Source organism: Amblyomma americanum, chromosome 1 (genome assembly GCF_052857255.1).
Source record: "Amblyomma americanum isolate KBUSLIRL-KWMA chromosome 1, ASM5285725v1, whole genome shotgun sequence".
NCBI classification, from domain to species: domain Eukaryota; kingdom Metazoa; phylum Arthropoda; class Arachnida; order Ixodida; family Ixodidae; genus Amblyomma; species Amblyomma americanum.
The window spans coordinates 61156014-61170415 of NC_135497.1; the positions used below are offsets into that span (position 1 = coordinate 61156014).

At 49.4% G+C, this 14402-nt stretch overlaps 1 protein-coding gene across 2 annotated transcripts in view; it reads left to right on the forward strand.

Annotated features, from left to right (window-relative positions):
• The window catches only part of LOC144112865 (uncharacterized), a 565400-nt gene that overhangs the window by 531033 nt on the left and 19965 nt on the right, over positions 1-14402 (forward strand). For both annotated transcript variants that reach the window (XM_077645681.1, XM_077645682.1), the window contains 8 exons: positions 4277-4489; positions 5161-5280; positions 6456-6615; positions 8821-8948; positions 10178-10341; positions 10666-10824; positions 11770-11872; positions 13104-13306. In XM_077645681.1, coding sequence (XP_077501807.1) covers positions 4277-4489; positions 5161-5280; positions 6456-6615; positions 8821-8948; positions 10178-10341; positions 10666-10824; positions 11770-11872; positions 13104-13306 — 1250 coding nt within the window. The remainder of the gene's footprint in view (positions 1-4276; positions 4490-5160; positions 5281-6455; positions 6616-8820; positions 8949-10177; positions 10342-10665; positions 10825-11769; positions 11873-13103; positions 13307-14402) is intronic.

Consider the following 14402-nt stretch of genomic DNA (forward strand, 5'->3'; position numbering starts at 1 on the left):
TTTACAGGATCCAGGGATTGTTTGGTGCAGGCGATCGGAGGTAATAACACCCCCCCCCCCCCCCCCTCCAGCAAACAAAGAAAAATCAAAGCGAGCTCTCACATCGTTCGTCACTAGAACAACATCGCTTACGGGTTGCGGTTTACCTTCCTAGCATTTAGCCGGTCGCCTTCACCTAAATGCGACCGCCGTGACCGGGGTCGAACCCGCGTCTTTAGGGTGCTAAGTTCTTGGGAGGATAATGGCATCAGTAAATTGGATAGTACTGAGATTCTCCACCGTTACAGTCGAGCCCGGATATATCGAACCCGGATATTTCAAATTATGGGCTACATCTAACACACATATTATCCCCTTGAAAATCCTGTGTAAAAGTACAGGTCAGTGGCGCAGCATGCAGAACTCCCATTTCGTCGGTCGTTCGATATAGCGAATTGCGCGCCGCGCCCTTCCGAGGGCGCATCTTCCCAGGGTGCCCTTCGAATGACTTTTCGCGCGCAAAGGCGAGCCGGCTGCGCGGCCTTGAGCAGCTGGTGGCAGCGCTAGGGCTGCGAAACCGTGCGACGAGGTGAAAGTGAGGTGTGCTTGAGGGTAGTTTTTGATCTGTTGCACCCCTTTTCCACGCTACATTTCAGTACTGCGGTGAAGCCAACTTAAATAACTAAAGCTTAGCGGCGCACTTCGCCTGGCTTGCTTCGCTGCCGATGGCGTTGCGGAAAGCAACTGCAGCTCAGTGTTTATAAGTGATTATTATATGTAAGTGCACTGGTGGTAGGTTTGGGCACATTGTTATAGGCGCTGGCTAGGTCTAATGAACCGTCTGCTGCGGCTTCGATGCAAAGCAAGCTAGGCCTAACAACACCCAGCGAGCGGCGTGCTGCCAGTGTGGCGCCGGGCAGCACGCCGATGCAAGGAGTGCGTCACCTGCGTGGGTGCAATGCACCTTGTTTCTATGATGCAGATAAGCTTATCTGTTGGTCATTTGTTATATATAGAATTATCTATATAAAGAGCTATTTCGCGATCCCCTTGTAGTTGGATATATCCGGGTTTGGCCGTATCTATCTACAGGAGGTATTTACAGGCCTGTTTGCAGGAGGTATTCGGAGACCCAAATCGAGAACTATGACTCGTTCTGATCTGGAGTTCGAACACGGGGTCACCGCCTGTCCGAAACAGTCGCTTCACCAATTCAGCTAACCAACTTTCCTTAACTACGAAGTTCTGTTAAAGCTGTGTAGCTTTCCTCTGTAGTGGTACGGGTGCGCTAGGGTGGATGGTAATGAGTAATTATTCACTTATTACTGTGTAAGAGACTGCTTATATTTTGAGCATTGCTGTGTCATCTGATTGATTATTTGAATATAATCAGTTGTCGACTATCCTTTCCAAAAACCTACTACCTGTTGTTCTGGTTGATTGAAGTCTAGTGTTTATTTTATTCTTTCAGCAATAATCTTCGCGCATTCATTGTAAGGAAGGAACAGTAAGAAAATCAACCAATTTTTTTTTAATTTTTGACCACGCCCTTTTCTGATTAAACAGTATGGTATTAGCATATTTCAGGCCTTCCGTTCCGCTTGAGGTCACCAGGCACTTCATATACAGAATGACAATTGGCTTCTTTTACACGACGTCTCCACGGTGCCTTTCCTCCAACATCCGCAAAGATCTATATATATCTCCAGTGCCCTTTCAAGCACATGGAAGCAATTTCCATCTTTTTGAAATTGTCCAATTTCCTGTTCTATATCACGCTGTATCACCTTACGGAGAAATCTATCTACTCATCATGTTAAGTGCTGTTAATACAATCCTCACCTTAGTGGCTGGCCCATTGCTTGCGCGACAGTGTTTCCAATATGCAGAACCAGTGTGAACGCACACAACCTACCAGTTTTTCGCCCCATTTTGTGCCTCACAAGATGTAACGATGGCGTTAGACTATTTCCGCGCTTCTTCTTCTCAGTCTCGCAAAATTTCTATCAAACTCTCAGAAGTTTAAATTATCGAGAACGTGTACATATTGCTCAAATGTTTAAGGGGAACCCCTAAGGTGGAGTAGATTTGTAAAAATGGGGAGTAATTACTCATTGGCATCCAGCCAAGCACAGCCATACGGCTACAAAGGAAAGCTATACAGCTTTCCTTTGTAGCCTTATGGCTGAGCTTGGGTGGATGCCAATGAGTAATTACTCCCCTTATTGGCATCCACCAAAGCGCAGCCATAAGGCTACAAAGGAAAGCTGTATAGCTTTCCTTTGTAGCCGTATGGCTGAGCTTGGTTGGATGCCAATGAGTAATTACTCCCCTTATTGCCATCCACCAAAGCGCAGCCATAAGGCTACAAAGGAAAGCTGTATAGCTTTCCTTTGTAGCCGTATGGCTGTGCTTGGGTGGATGCCAGTGAGTAATTACTCCCCTTTTTACGTGTAGATATATTGCCAGATGTATTTAATGCCCTTATTTGGCACTTTTTCTGTATAAGTGTACTTATGCACTCTATTCTAAAAAAGTTGTCTCTCTCTCTTCCTTTGCACACACAAACAGAACTGAGGGAAAGACCCTCTTAAATTCACCACATTAACAACAGCTGGCCTTGCTCAAAGAAAAATTATCCCTTGTTGGCTGCTTTGAGAATAATTATCCTTCTCGTGCCGGATCGCGCTGTTTTGTTGTGGCAGCCTATACAGCGTGATCAAAATTAAGCTTTACAGATTTTTTTTTTAATTAGGCGCTGAGCGGTATACGTTAAATGCACCTCTGCTCATAAGTTATGCAGCCACGGGGACACGAAGCGAGATTATACTCGTCGCTATTAAGCACTTACTTAATTAAAATATATCAATGAACTTTTTAGCCACTGCGGCTAGCGTTAATGTTTATACTTAAAACAGGGAGGCGTCGCATTATTAGACTGCATGATTTTGGCAGAATTCTTCCAAACCAATGGTATTCCGTGATATTCGCCCCCAGAATTCTCCACTGACTCCGCGTAATTACGCATGCAAGATGGCGGCAGCCTACGGCGAACTCCTCCGTGATGTGACGCAGCTGCCGCGTAGGGCGTTTCTTCCATTTGGATGGCTGAAAGTCAAAGGGGAACAGTTATCAGCTTCACCGGTCGTTCTATGCCGCTGGCACACAAAACGCCACACAAGCAGTAGCTTTGCGCCAACCGAATGCACCTTGCATGCGCAACTTCGCGGGTCAAGCTGAAAATGTGGGCGTTAATATCTCGGAACACACGTGTGCTAGGCGAATTCTGCCGAATAGAATTGTGTGAGAATGCATCTGCCTCTACGTAGTTTGTAATATATGCATGCCCGCTTACTGCTGTCCCTAAAAAGTTAATAAACCGGTTTTTTGTAAATTAGGCGCCTGACGGTGACAATTATCATCTCACTTTATGTCACCCCGGTCGCATAACTATATGTGCAGAGGTGGGCTTTAAGTACCTATCAGCACTTGATTGCAAAAAATCAGTAGAGCACATTTTTGATCACCCTGTAATTCCCGTCTTACGTTATTATTTAATAGCCTGATGCATGTCTTATCCGGGCCCAGCTGTTTTTGAAAGCCGCTTTTGCATGAAGGCATGCAGTACGAGGCAACCAAACTTAAAAATAAAGAAGAAAATGCTGTTCAAATTTTGAGGAGGCTGCAGCATGTTAGCCAACAAAAGTTTTTGTTTAATTTTAGTTTGGTTTAATTAGATCTATGGCTGTCGCTGTAAATTCTCACACATTTTGCCGCGGACCGTGCATTAAAGTGGGTCAGGTCGAAACATCTCGTGTAAAACAGATTATGTCCTCATTAGTTCGCATACGAACGTCACACAGAAAATGAAATAGCATCAAAAGGGTTGACTGAAAATTCATCCTCATTCAATCATCTTTTTTCGGTCCCGAGCCCATTTGAACCGGTTTTAACCGGTTCGAACAGGGTCAAACAGGTTCGAACCGAAGAAGAATGCCGCTCCGGAGCCTAACCCGTAAACGAACCCTAACAGAACCCGAAAAAAATTCCTGTTGGACACCCTGCATGCAATTAGATTCGGGGAAGTATCGGATCGGTACGACCGTTTCGGCACCCTTGCATCCTGATGGAATAATTCGAATGGAGAATAATTTGTCAAGCGTTGCATGTGTTCCCTGACCTACGTTTCTCTCCTGAATGTCGCGGTACATTTCGGGGCCACGTGGCGTGCGAAGCGCCGCTGGTGGCCGCCGAGCGCGCGGGCGCCCTATGAGCCCCGCTGTGCACTGTGGCGCAGAGTCCCTGTCGAGCCAGGAAGGGTCGTGCAAGGAGGCCATGAGGCACCCGGGCACGCTGAGCCCCGGCGCGGCGCACCCTCGGCCGCGCAACCCAGCGGACGCCGAGCACCTGCACAGCGACGATGACGGATACAAGCAGCGCAAGTCCAGCTCGCAGATCGCGCCGGAGCTCTCCGACCTGGTCACCTACTGCCAGGCCATAAAGTTCAGAGGTGCGCATGCCAGCCACTCTCACCCGCTGCCTCGTCGCTCGGGCGCAGTTTTTTTTTTTTTTTCACCTTTTGCCGTTCGGTGGAGGCACGTCTGTGGCAGTGAAGCCCGATGACTCGAAATCATGAGGGCAGACCTCAATGGCTGTAATCCGAAGCGTGAATTCTCAAGAAAACACTGCGATAAGTTGCCACGTGCAAGAAGAAACATTGTTGTTCACAAGGAGGACCCGGCTAAAATGCTTATAAGATTTTTTTCTTTCTAACAGCATACCTTTTTGGTATTTGAAGCCTCTTCACCCCCCCCCCCCCCCTTATGCTTTATTTCTGACCTTATGACTACATTTCGAGAACACAAGCCTCTAACTAAACGAATTGAAGAGCAAGTTGAACTTTTTTCTTGGACTTGGAAGAAAAATGGTCAAACGTCTAGAGCTGTCACTGATTAAACGTGTTAATGAGTGACAATAACCTCGGCACATAAACAAACTGCCACCGACAAAAGGCAGGAATACTTTCCGCGGAGAGTCGTAAGAAGCAATTTTTTTTTTTCTATCGCGCAAAGCGCGCGGTACGAACGCTCCCTACTTCTTCGTCGAGCCGGCGCGTTCTCCGCCGAGGCGCAGTGGCACGCACGCATCGCGCTCACCGCCGGGGTTTGTGTGTCGGCGCAGGTTTCGTCACCTGTCCTTCGCCGACCAACTCGGTGAAGGTGAAGAAAGTGAGCAGCAAGAAGAATGTGCTCGCTTCGGCTGGCTCGCCGCTGGGTGTCAACACGCCCCTGCAGACGTCAGGTGGGGGCTCGCCTCGTTCCTCCTCCTCCTCCTCGCCGGCCTCCGCACAAGCGGGGCTTCGTGACCCGTGCGTGCGATTGACAGCTCCAGAAAGGATGCTTCCTCCGTTGCGTTGGCTGTACACCCTGCGGAGTTGGCATCGTAAGGGCCGAGAACGTGACGCATGAATGACTGAACTGCAGCCGGCTCTCTCTCTCTCCCCCCTCTCTCTCTCTTGTGTGCCGTCGTTTATTTCTTCTTCCATCGTTGCGCTGCTGAATTCCAACACGCGCGGCGATCCGTCTGCATGGCTATAATGCGAATTTAAGGCAAGATAAAACTTTCATGTTGCTGTCCTGTTCTGGCTCACAGTAATAAGGATACTTTGCTAATAAATTATTCTCAGTACCAGCACTCACGCGATAAGAAGTAAAACTGCGTATAAACCCAGACAACCTCTAACACCACTTAAAGTCGTCTTTGGTAAAGAGCGCAAGTTTCTCAGATCAACCATTTATGGCCTTTTTTTTTGTTTTGAGCCCCAAGTAATTGTACCCTAGTGCAACATCTGTGGCTGTATAGAAATGTCAGTATTGTTCACTTCTCGTAAAATTTTAATTGCCCAGAAAGAGATCTCCACGATATAATGCTCCGTTTTGGGGTATTTCCAATTATGCATTTAGCATTGGGTCTACGATCAGAACTAATGTAAAGTCCAAAAGAAGGTCACAGCTACCACTTTGTAACAGGCGGCAGTTTTATGACATTGGTTTAAGGAAGAGTGAACGTTATACTGGTCCCTAGCCTTTCTGTTTATTTTTTTTTCTGTACGTGAAAACAAAAACGCAGTTAGCAATGAAGGCTCTCAGAACTTCGCAGCTGGTTGCACGTTCGAAAACTAAGCCCAAATTGGTCACCTTACTGGCCAGAATTCGGGCCAGTCACCTTTTCCTCGCGTCGTTAGAGGTTTTCGGAATTACCTGCCCAGCGCCTCAGCCTTCAGCAGCACGCTTGAAGCTACGCCTTTTGAGAGTTCGTGCTGCACGAAAAGCACGCATGTCCGTTGCAATCAGCAATGTGGCAGGATGACATGCTCAATTCTATGCACGCTTTCCGCAGAGGCTTCGAAGTGTCGTTGCTTCGGAGGAGAGTGTGTTCGCGTGTCGTTCCTAACGCCGTGCCTTCTCCGTTTACAGAGCCCAAGCATGACACCCCGACGGCGTCGACTGCCTCGGGGTCAATATCGGCTCCCTCGTCGACAAAGCGCCACTGCTCCAATTCAGTGTGCTTCCAGGTGTCTTCCATGAACGAAAGTGCTGCCAAACGACTCTGCAAGCGGCATCCGCTCGCCCTCATCACATATCCTTTCATGAACGAGGCATTTGGAGCTTTGCTCAAACGTGAATGACCGGGCAAGAAAAGTTCGCTTCGCTGAACCGAAGTTTCGGTCCTGCTAACTACGCGAAATTCTTGAATTAAATGTTTAGTCACAAAGCGCAGACCGTAGTTGAGATGACTGAATTAAATGAAGAGAAATTTCCACCTCGTAGTGAGCATTTTGTACACTTAATTTGTGCACGGAGTTTGCTCATGCTCGAAATAGTGCACGCCTTCAAGCGACAAGGCAAGCAGTCCCGAGCTCTATCTCATGGGTACGCTTACTGCTGTCAGATATTTCACACGTGATACGTGAGTTAGGGCAAGGCTTGCGTTGGGTGCAAAAGCAGTGCTAAAAACGCGGAGCCACATGCAACCTATCATCCAAAGCTACCTTCCCCCCCCCCCCCCCCCCCCAGAGGTAACTTTTCTTTTGTGAAAATTGTGACACGCCTCACATATTTCTTAATCGAAGACTGCAAGTGTGGCGCCTTGCGCAGTTAGAAACCTTAATTTCAGTTCTCCAGCAAAGAGCGCTTTGTTAAAATGAGTTAATCGCTTTTCAATACAAAAGTCGCAAGAGGAACTGTAGTTAATGCAGGAAGCTTCGGTCGGTAAAAATATCAACGCGGCTACATCATTCCTCATCGTCCGCCACACCTACGGGCGCATTCTGGCAATAGCGGAGGCGTAGTGCCAATTGGCCAATGACAAAAGGTGAAGCGAATAGCATGGGATATTCATCAGAGTAGAATTAGAATGTAACTGAACTCAACTGGAACGGGGTCGGCATAAAACTGGAACACAAGCTTAAGTCTATTCCGGTCCTATCCTATCGCGGGAAGGGTTTGCGATTAGCCGATGTTCGCGTGACGGCGAATCACGACTCGCACTAATGCGATAGCCACGGAGCCAGCCAGTCGCGAACGTGTCCCGATGCGCGAGCCGCCTTGAGAGTAAGCCTTTGGATTAGCTAACCCTCGCTGTAGCAGCTGGCGCGACGCCGACTATCCGGATGCCAAGGGTGCCGCTTTCTCCTTGGCGGGCTTTTTTTTTTTACCTTAAAAGAAAGCAGAGACTGATTGACAGCCCCGCAGGCCACTGTAAAAGCCTTCGTTAATAACAGTGCCGGGGGAGCCCCTGAGCCTCGTGAGATGGAATTCGGAATGAGCGGGACATGTCTGTTAGGATAGTGCATGAATTAATATCCCTTTTTTCTTCTTTTTTTTCCTGACGACGTCTCGTGTGACATCTTGTCAGTTGCGCCAGCTGTACGATCGAAATAATTAATCGCCGAGCGGAGTCGAGTGATAAATCATCATAGCCGCGGAAGGTACTAGTATAAATGAATTCGCAGCTGCAGGGACCTGCAGACAACGATCATTTGTTTCTCTATTCGGTCACGATTCGATTACTCGGTGTTTCGCAACAGTAGGCGCGTTTGTTTCATCGATGCCTTTTTTTTAATTGATGGCCTGTATTTCGATGATTAATGTCAGACCGTAAGAATTCCTCTTGCGACCGTGTCGCCGTTGACTTTGACAGAGTGACTCGCTGATGAAAATCTCGGGCCAGCTGGAAACAGCTGCCGTGTAGAGACGGCATAAAAGTTAAGCCCATGGATTGAAGCTGCTGATACGACTCAATGTCATCAGGCCTGACACCCTCGCGAAAGGTGACGTATTTCTGGTAACTGTTTCTGCCGCCACGCCACTTTTCATTTTCTATTTGTTCTCACACACTCAACACTGATGACGCGAAACAAGTTGAAATCTTGTACTGCGCGCGTTTTTTACGCGTTGCGGTGGCTCGGTGGCTTTGGCGTACGGCTGCTTAACCCAAGGTCGCGGGCTTGAGTCCCGGCCGCGGCGGGCACGGAACGCGAAAAAGCCCGTGTGATGTGCGATGTCAGTGCACGTTAACGAACCCTAGGTAACTGAAGTCAATTCAGAGCCGTGCACTACGACGTTTCTCGTAGCGTGCGTGCAGCTTCGAAGGACGTCAAACCCCGCGTACCGGCACGCGTTCTTCTTTCTTTATTCCTTCCTTTTTTGGCGCCCGAACCACCGCCTCCGATGGACGGCCAAAAAGCTGTCATTCCTTGCATTGGGGCAGTGCCCTGCGCGATGCCTCATCTATCCGCTGTTCTCGTCGTTCACGTTCTGCATCCTTGACGGCCAACCGCACGCATTGCGAGAACCAACTGATGCGCACATACCCTGCCGGCATGAGAATAGACTCGTCCAACTTCAACCCGGTGACGTTCTGGGCCTTCGGACTGCAAATGGTCGCCCTCAACTATCAGACCGAAGGTGAGTCGTGGAGCGACGTGATGCACTGCCATTTTTAGCGTTTTTCTCGGCGCCTTTATCAGCGTGGGCCAATTAAGCTAGTCTGTACAATGCTGGTAGCATTTAACTACGGAGCCGAGAAGGCCAATACTGGCTCCTCTGGTGGGTTTCCACGACAGGGTTTGCGCGTAAGCACGGCTGCACCTACATGCGAACCACAGAAAGATGAGCAAACACAAGACCCAGCAGTTGCCATGGGATTCACCTTTTTCTTCCTTCCAAGTCCAAGACAGTCAAGGCTCGATCTGTTTGTTGTGTGTGCTTCAGTTTCGCCCTTAATTCCCTAGCTGTGGGAAATAAACACCTTTTCTTGGGATCAGACGTGGGTAAAGAGATGGTCAGCTTCGGTTTTCTGCAGCACCCTGGCGCTTGCACTGTCCTCTTCATGATTTAACAGATAGTCGGTCAGCACTTGATCTGTATAAGCAGTAAGAGACTCGAAGTCCTAGATACGATATAATTATTCTTGACATGATCTTAACCCTTTATTTTGTTTATGAATAAAACCAGTTTGATTCCCATGACGCTGCCCCCCGTGCTTTCCTATTGCTGGAGTACCGCTGGGAAAAACAACCAACTTTTTTCTTTACCTTTCTTTACCTTTTTCTTTGACTTTTTTCGTTACCTTTCTGCTGGCAGCCTAGCAAAGTTAAGGAAACACCAGCCCCTGAGTCTAGAGGTGGCTTGGTGCCAAACTGAGCCTCGATTCATAAAGCTCTTCGCGAGTTTGATTTGCGATCGGTCGTGGCTCGTGCGCTGACCGACCTCAACAAGTCAAGGAGCCATCCAGTGCCGAATCGAGCTCACCTACGAACAGGTCTCTGGATATAGCCTCAGATTTTTCTTAATAAAGGAGGAGAGGAAGGGGGGTTTAAAGCCTCTACCAAGCCCGGATTGCGCAGCGGCCTCTCGGTGAGGGCTGCGATAGATGCGTAAATAATACCTCGCTATAGTCTTCGTGTGGGTCTGCTGGCCGCCCTCAATCTACTTTTGGCTTGTCTACTTCTCTTTTTCTTCTCATTCTCTGGGAGCGGGAAGGACTGTAGCTTGGATATGAGTTAAATCCACGTATACTGAACTGCCTCTTGCCTTTTCCTTCTTGCTTTCTGATTTGTCCGCCAAGCGCTTTTCTCCCGTGGTGCAATTTAACTTTGCGCTTGTGCACCGCGCCACCTCGGTGTCTTGCGCAGATGCCGGCTTGCACATCAACACGGCCATGTTCGAGCAGAACGGCAGTTGCGGCTACGTGCTCAAGCCCAGCGCCATGTGGGACAAGAACAACATCATGCACGGCCAGTACAACCCATGGGACAAAGAGTTCGACGGAATCCACCCCCTCAACCTTCATATCACTGTGAGCCGACTCCTCGATCACCCTCATCCGTGCCCCGCCATTTCGCGCCATCATCCAGCACATCTTGTCCTATGCAGTCTCAGCACGTGCGTCGAGACGCTGGACACATCTCCATTCCAGCATGCTGGAGGCATAACTTTATCACCAGCATCATCACCCTAGATACTTGTCCAAGCAAACCCTCTAATCTCACGTTCCCACCTGACTCACTGCCGCCGCCGTAGTTAACCTCATGGGATCGTGCAAATGGTGCAAAGTCGTTTGTACCTTTCTCTGCGCTCCTCTGACCCTCCCCCCCCCCCCCCCCCCCGCTTTCCGCTTCAGGTAATCTCCGGCCAGTATGTGTGCCAGAACACGTACGCCTGCAGCCCCCAGGTTGAGGTCGAAGTGGTGGGCGTGCCGCTTGACTGCAGCCGCCAGAAGACCAAGATTGTGCAGCGCAACTCGCTCAACCCCATCTGGCAGGACAGCTTCTGCTTCCGGGTACGCCTGCTTCCTTTTCCCACAGCCTGCAGCGCGACGAGAAGTTGCCGGTTCGTTTGCCTCGACTACACATCGTACTATACTGTCCGACGGGCCGCGCGCGCGGCTTGCTTCTTCGATCGGTTTCAGCGATGACTCCACTTTACTGCCGAGATGCATTTGGGCCTTAATTCTATGGGCCATGCCTCCCGGCCATGAGTAGACTCACCGGTAATCTTTCTTAATCACCCGCTATTACACTCTCTCTCGCACTACCCCCTCCCCTGTCGCAGACTAGGTGGCTAAAGCAGTCTACCTTGGGCCTTTACTTTAATCAAATTTGACCTCACTGTGTCAGTAATTTCCGAATGTGTCTAAAGGGTGAAGAAGTGAAAGACGTGATAAGTGTCTCACTCTGGGCGGACACCTGAAGTGCGCCATGAGGCAAGTGGAAAGAAGGAAAAAAGGAGGGACGCAAATGACGGGGAAATGTCCGTGCCGTTTGGCCGGCAGTAGTCTCTAAAGTGCTCGATTCAATTTTTGCAGGAGCATGTGGTTGACTTCTCGGCGGACATGGCAGCACCATCTAATCTCCCTCCGTCTAAGGCCGCGTTCTATCAAAGCATTGGCAGGCGCGTCGATTGAAACTGTCGCAGTTAACACCACTTCGCTAATGTCTGGTGAGGTGGCGCTAACTGGCTTCACTTGTAAGAGAATGTACAATACATACGATGGCACGATGCTGACGGTGTCGAGATACAGATCTGTTATGCCAGAATGTAACAATATCAATATCCGATGCTTCCGACCGCATGCGAACCCTGTCTCGCGAAACATGCTGTAGCTACGTTTCTTTTCTCGTGGTTTTCGCGACTTGGAATGATTTTAATAAGAAAGAGTAATTTTCGTGCTGGCAATTTTTCTCCAACTAACTTGTATTTTTTGTTCAATTCTTTTCTTTTTCAGATCGCTTTTGCAGAGCTGGCATTCCTACGCTTCTCTGTTTTAGATGTGATGACTAATCACATACTTTCTCAAAGAGTCATTCCCGTCAAGAGCCTGAAGCAAGGTAAGCGTAACCCCCAAAACCCGATATCCCTCGCAGTCTGCTTTGTTGTAGTCAGTGTCAAAAGGGCATCGGTTCTCACGCCTAGCGTACCCCGCACCTGCTATCTCACATCACTCACGGGCAACACGCACCAGCAATAATCGCTAGCACGAGCTTCCATGAGACTCAAACCGCCTCTCGGTAAGGGCGGAACGTTCGAGTGATATTACGGACAATCGAGACAGGAAGAAAGTGAAGTTTCTAAAGATCTTGATAGATGCCAATTAGGTGTCTGATTTAAGCGTTAATCTTAAAACATTAAAAATGCGTTATTATGATCAGTGACATTCGTGTCAGTCGCTAATTTACGTCATTGGGGAAATGTGTCCAGGTCACACGTGGTTTGCTTTTCAGACGCGTAGTAGGGCACTCGCGGCGCCCTTGAAGCTCTAAGTGCATGTATGATGAGGACCCGCGTCGCCACTTTTGAAGGCCTCTTGTTCTTTAGGAATGCCACAAATGGTCCACTATAAGGCCCGGAAGCAAACCACGTGCCCCGAAGACTCTCTGTCGTGACTGTGCACGAGCCACCTGCAGATCCCTGTTTCATCACGTTTTCATTACGTCCATCGTCTGTCTCGTCCTTTGTGTACGTGGGATGAGAGCCCGCCGCAAAATGCCCATGAGACGGCTTTTTTTTTTTTACAATTGTCGCTGCAGAAGTGAAATAGACTGTTGAGTCGAACTAACGGCGCTGCTGTTTTTCATTCAGTGCGGGCTGTGAAACCGTGAACAAAAATGGGCCCCTTTTTTCCCATTTGTACTCACCCGGTCAGGCTTCTTTTTTTTTTCACGACAGTACGTTTCACGGCCGTTGACGAGCTCAGAATGCTGCGGCATGAATCCATGCCGCTACTAGACTGTGGGCTGAGTGGAGACGTAGCCTCCTTTTTTTGAGCGCATCTTGGTTTGCTTCAAAGAAGCGCGCGCACTCTGCTCGTGACTGGGATGTTGACAGTGTTACCGCAACCTATGGTTTTTTATTGTTATTGTTTATTGTTGAAGTCAACAGGTGCAGCACGTCTGTTTTCTTTTGCGTGTGACTGCTGGTCAAAAAAAAATGATACGTTTCGCCTTCAGCACTGCCAAAGGCTCGCTGGCGTGGTGCAAAGCCAAGCGACATGTCCGCGAGTGGAGCGGCTCAGAATGGAGACGCTGCAGCGTTCTGATCATCCGGGGGGTGCCGTTGCAGGTTACAGGCACGTGCGCTTGCGTAGCCCTCAGAACCAGCCGCTTCCTCTGTCGTCGCTGTTCGTGTACTCCGAGTTCGAAGAAGAAGGGCTGGAAGTGGTCCAGCAGAACGGAGACCTGCTCGAAGGCGCCATCCCCAAGAAGGCCAAGGGAAAGGCCAAGGAGCTCTCCACGGCGGAAAGCGTTCGCTGCGACGGTAGAGACGTGAGTACCGTGGCACTGCGACCCACGAGTACGCAGGCAGGCCCCGTCATTTCATCCGCGGCGAAGGAGGAGGTTAGCATGACTTGAGGGCACGAAAAAAAAAACAGTTATCAGGATGTGCGGGACGCCAGCCTGAAGCGCCAGCTGCTGAACTGGACACGGGTCATTGTGCGAGGCTCGTGACGCCCAGACATATCGCGTGAACGTCACGACGACTCTTTCGCTTACTTGTAATACCGAGCTACTCTAATGGTGAGGTAACAGCTCAATACCTCCGGCCTCGTTCTATCCACTCGGGGCTTGTCGCAGTGGAGTCGCACAAAGCAGCTTCCGAAGCCGCGCCTAGCGAACAAGTCGTATTTCGCGCACTCTTTTCCAGGGCATCTCTATTAAACGAGCTTTGCCCGGACGCACAGTTGAAAATAAGACGTCGTTTTAATATCCGGACGCCTTTGCGTCACAGTATCAACTCACCTGCTGCTTTCTTATTTTTTGTAGCTGTCCGCGCCAACATATTAAGATCAACAGTGTTGATCTTAATATGTCCAAATGGCTTAGATTTAGACTTTTTGCCGGCAAGAAAGACCCGGCGTCGCCCACTGCTAGCGCAATGGCACATTCTGTATCCTACCTTCCTCTTTTCTTTTCGAAGCATTCCGTGGCAGTAAGAAGAAAGCAGTAGCACCGATAGGAGACCTCGCGGTGGGTACATGCCTCACCCACCTGGCACTCGAAAACAGATTCGCATAGATAAGTAAGCCGTACTAGTTGCTAAGTGCGGTTCTCAATCACGCCGATACGGCTGCCGACCGGTGGCTGACGCCCAGCCTCGCTTTCACCTTCGCCAGTCCCCTTATCAGAGCAGACCGCAGTTGCGCCAAAAAAGCGACGTCGAGAGAAGGGCGGAAGCTGTCGCGGAGAGAGGAGCCTGTAACCGTGCCTACGTGCAGACCTCTCACGCTGCCCAGCTTGTTTGCTCGTTTCCACTGCTGACGCTGGAGATAAGAATCCTATATTCGGTCGCTCGCCAGGCAGGAATTTGAAAAAAGGAACTGACGCGCTTGAAAGTTTGCTTTCTTTCGCGTTCTATACAGTA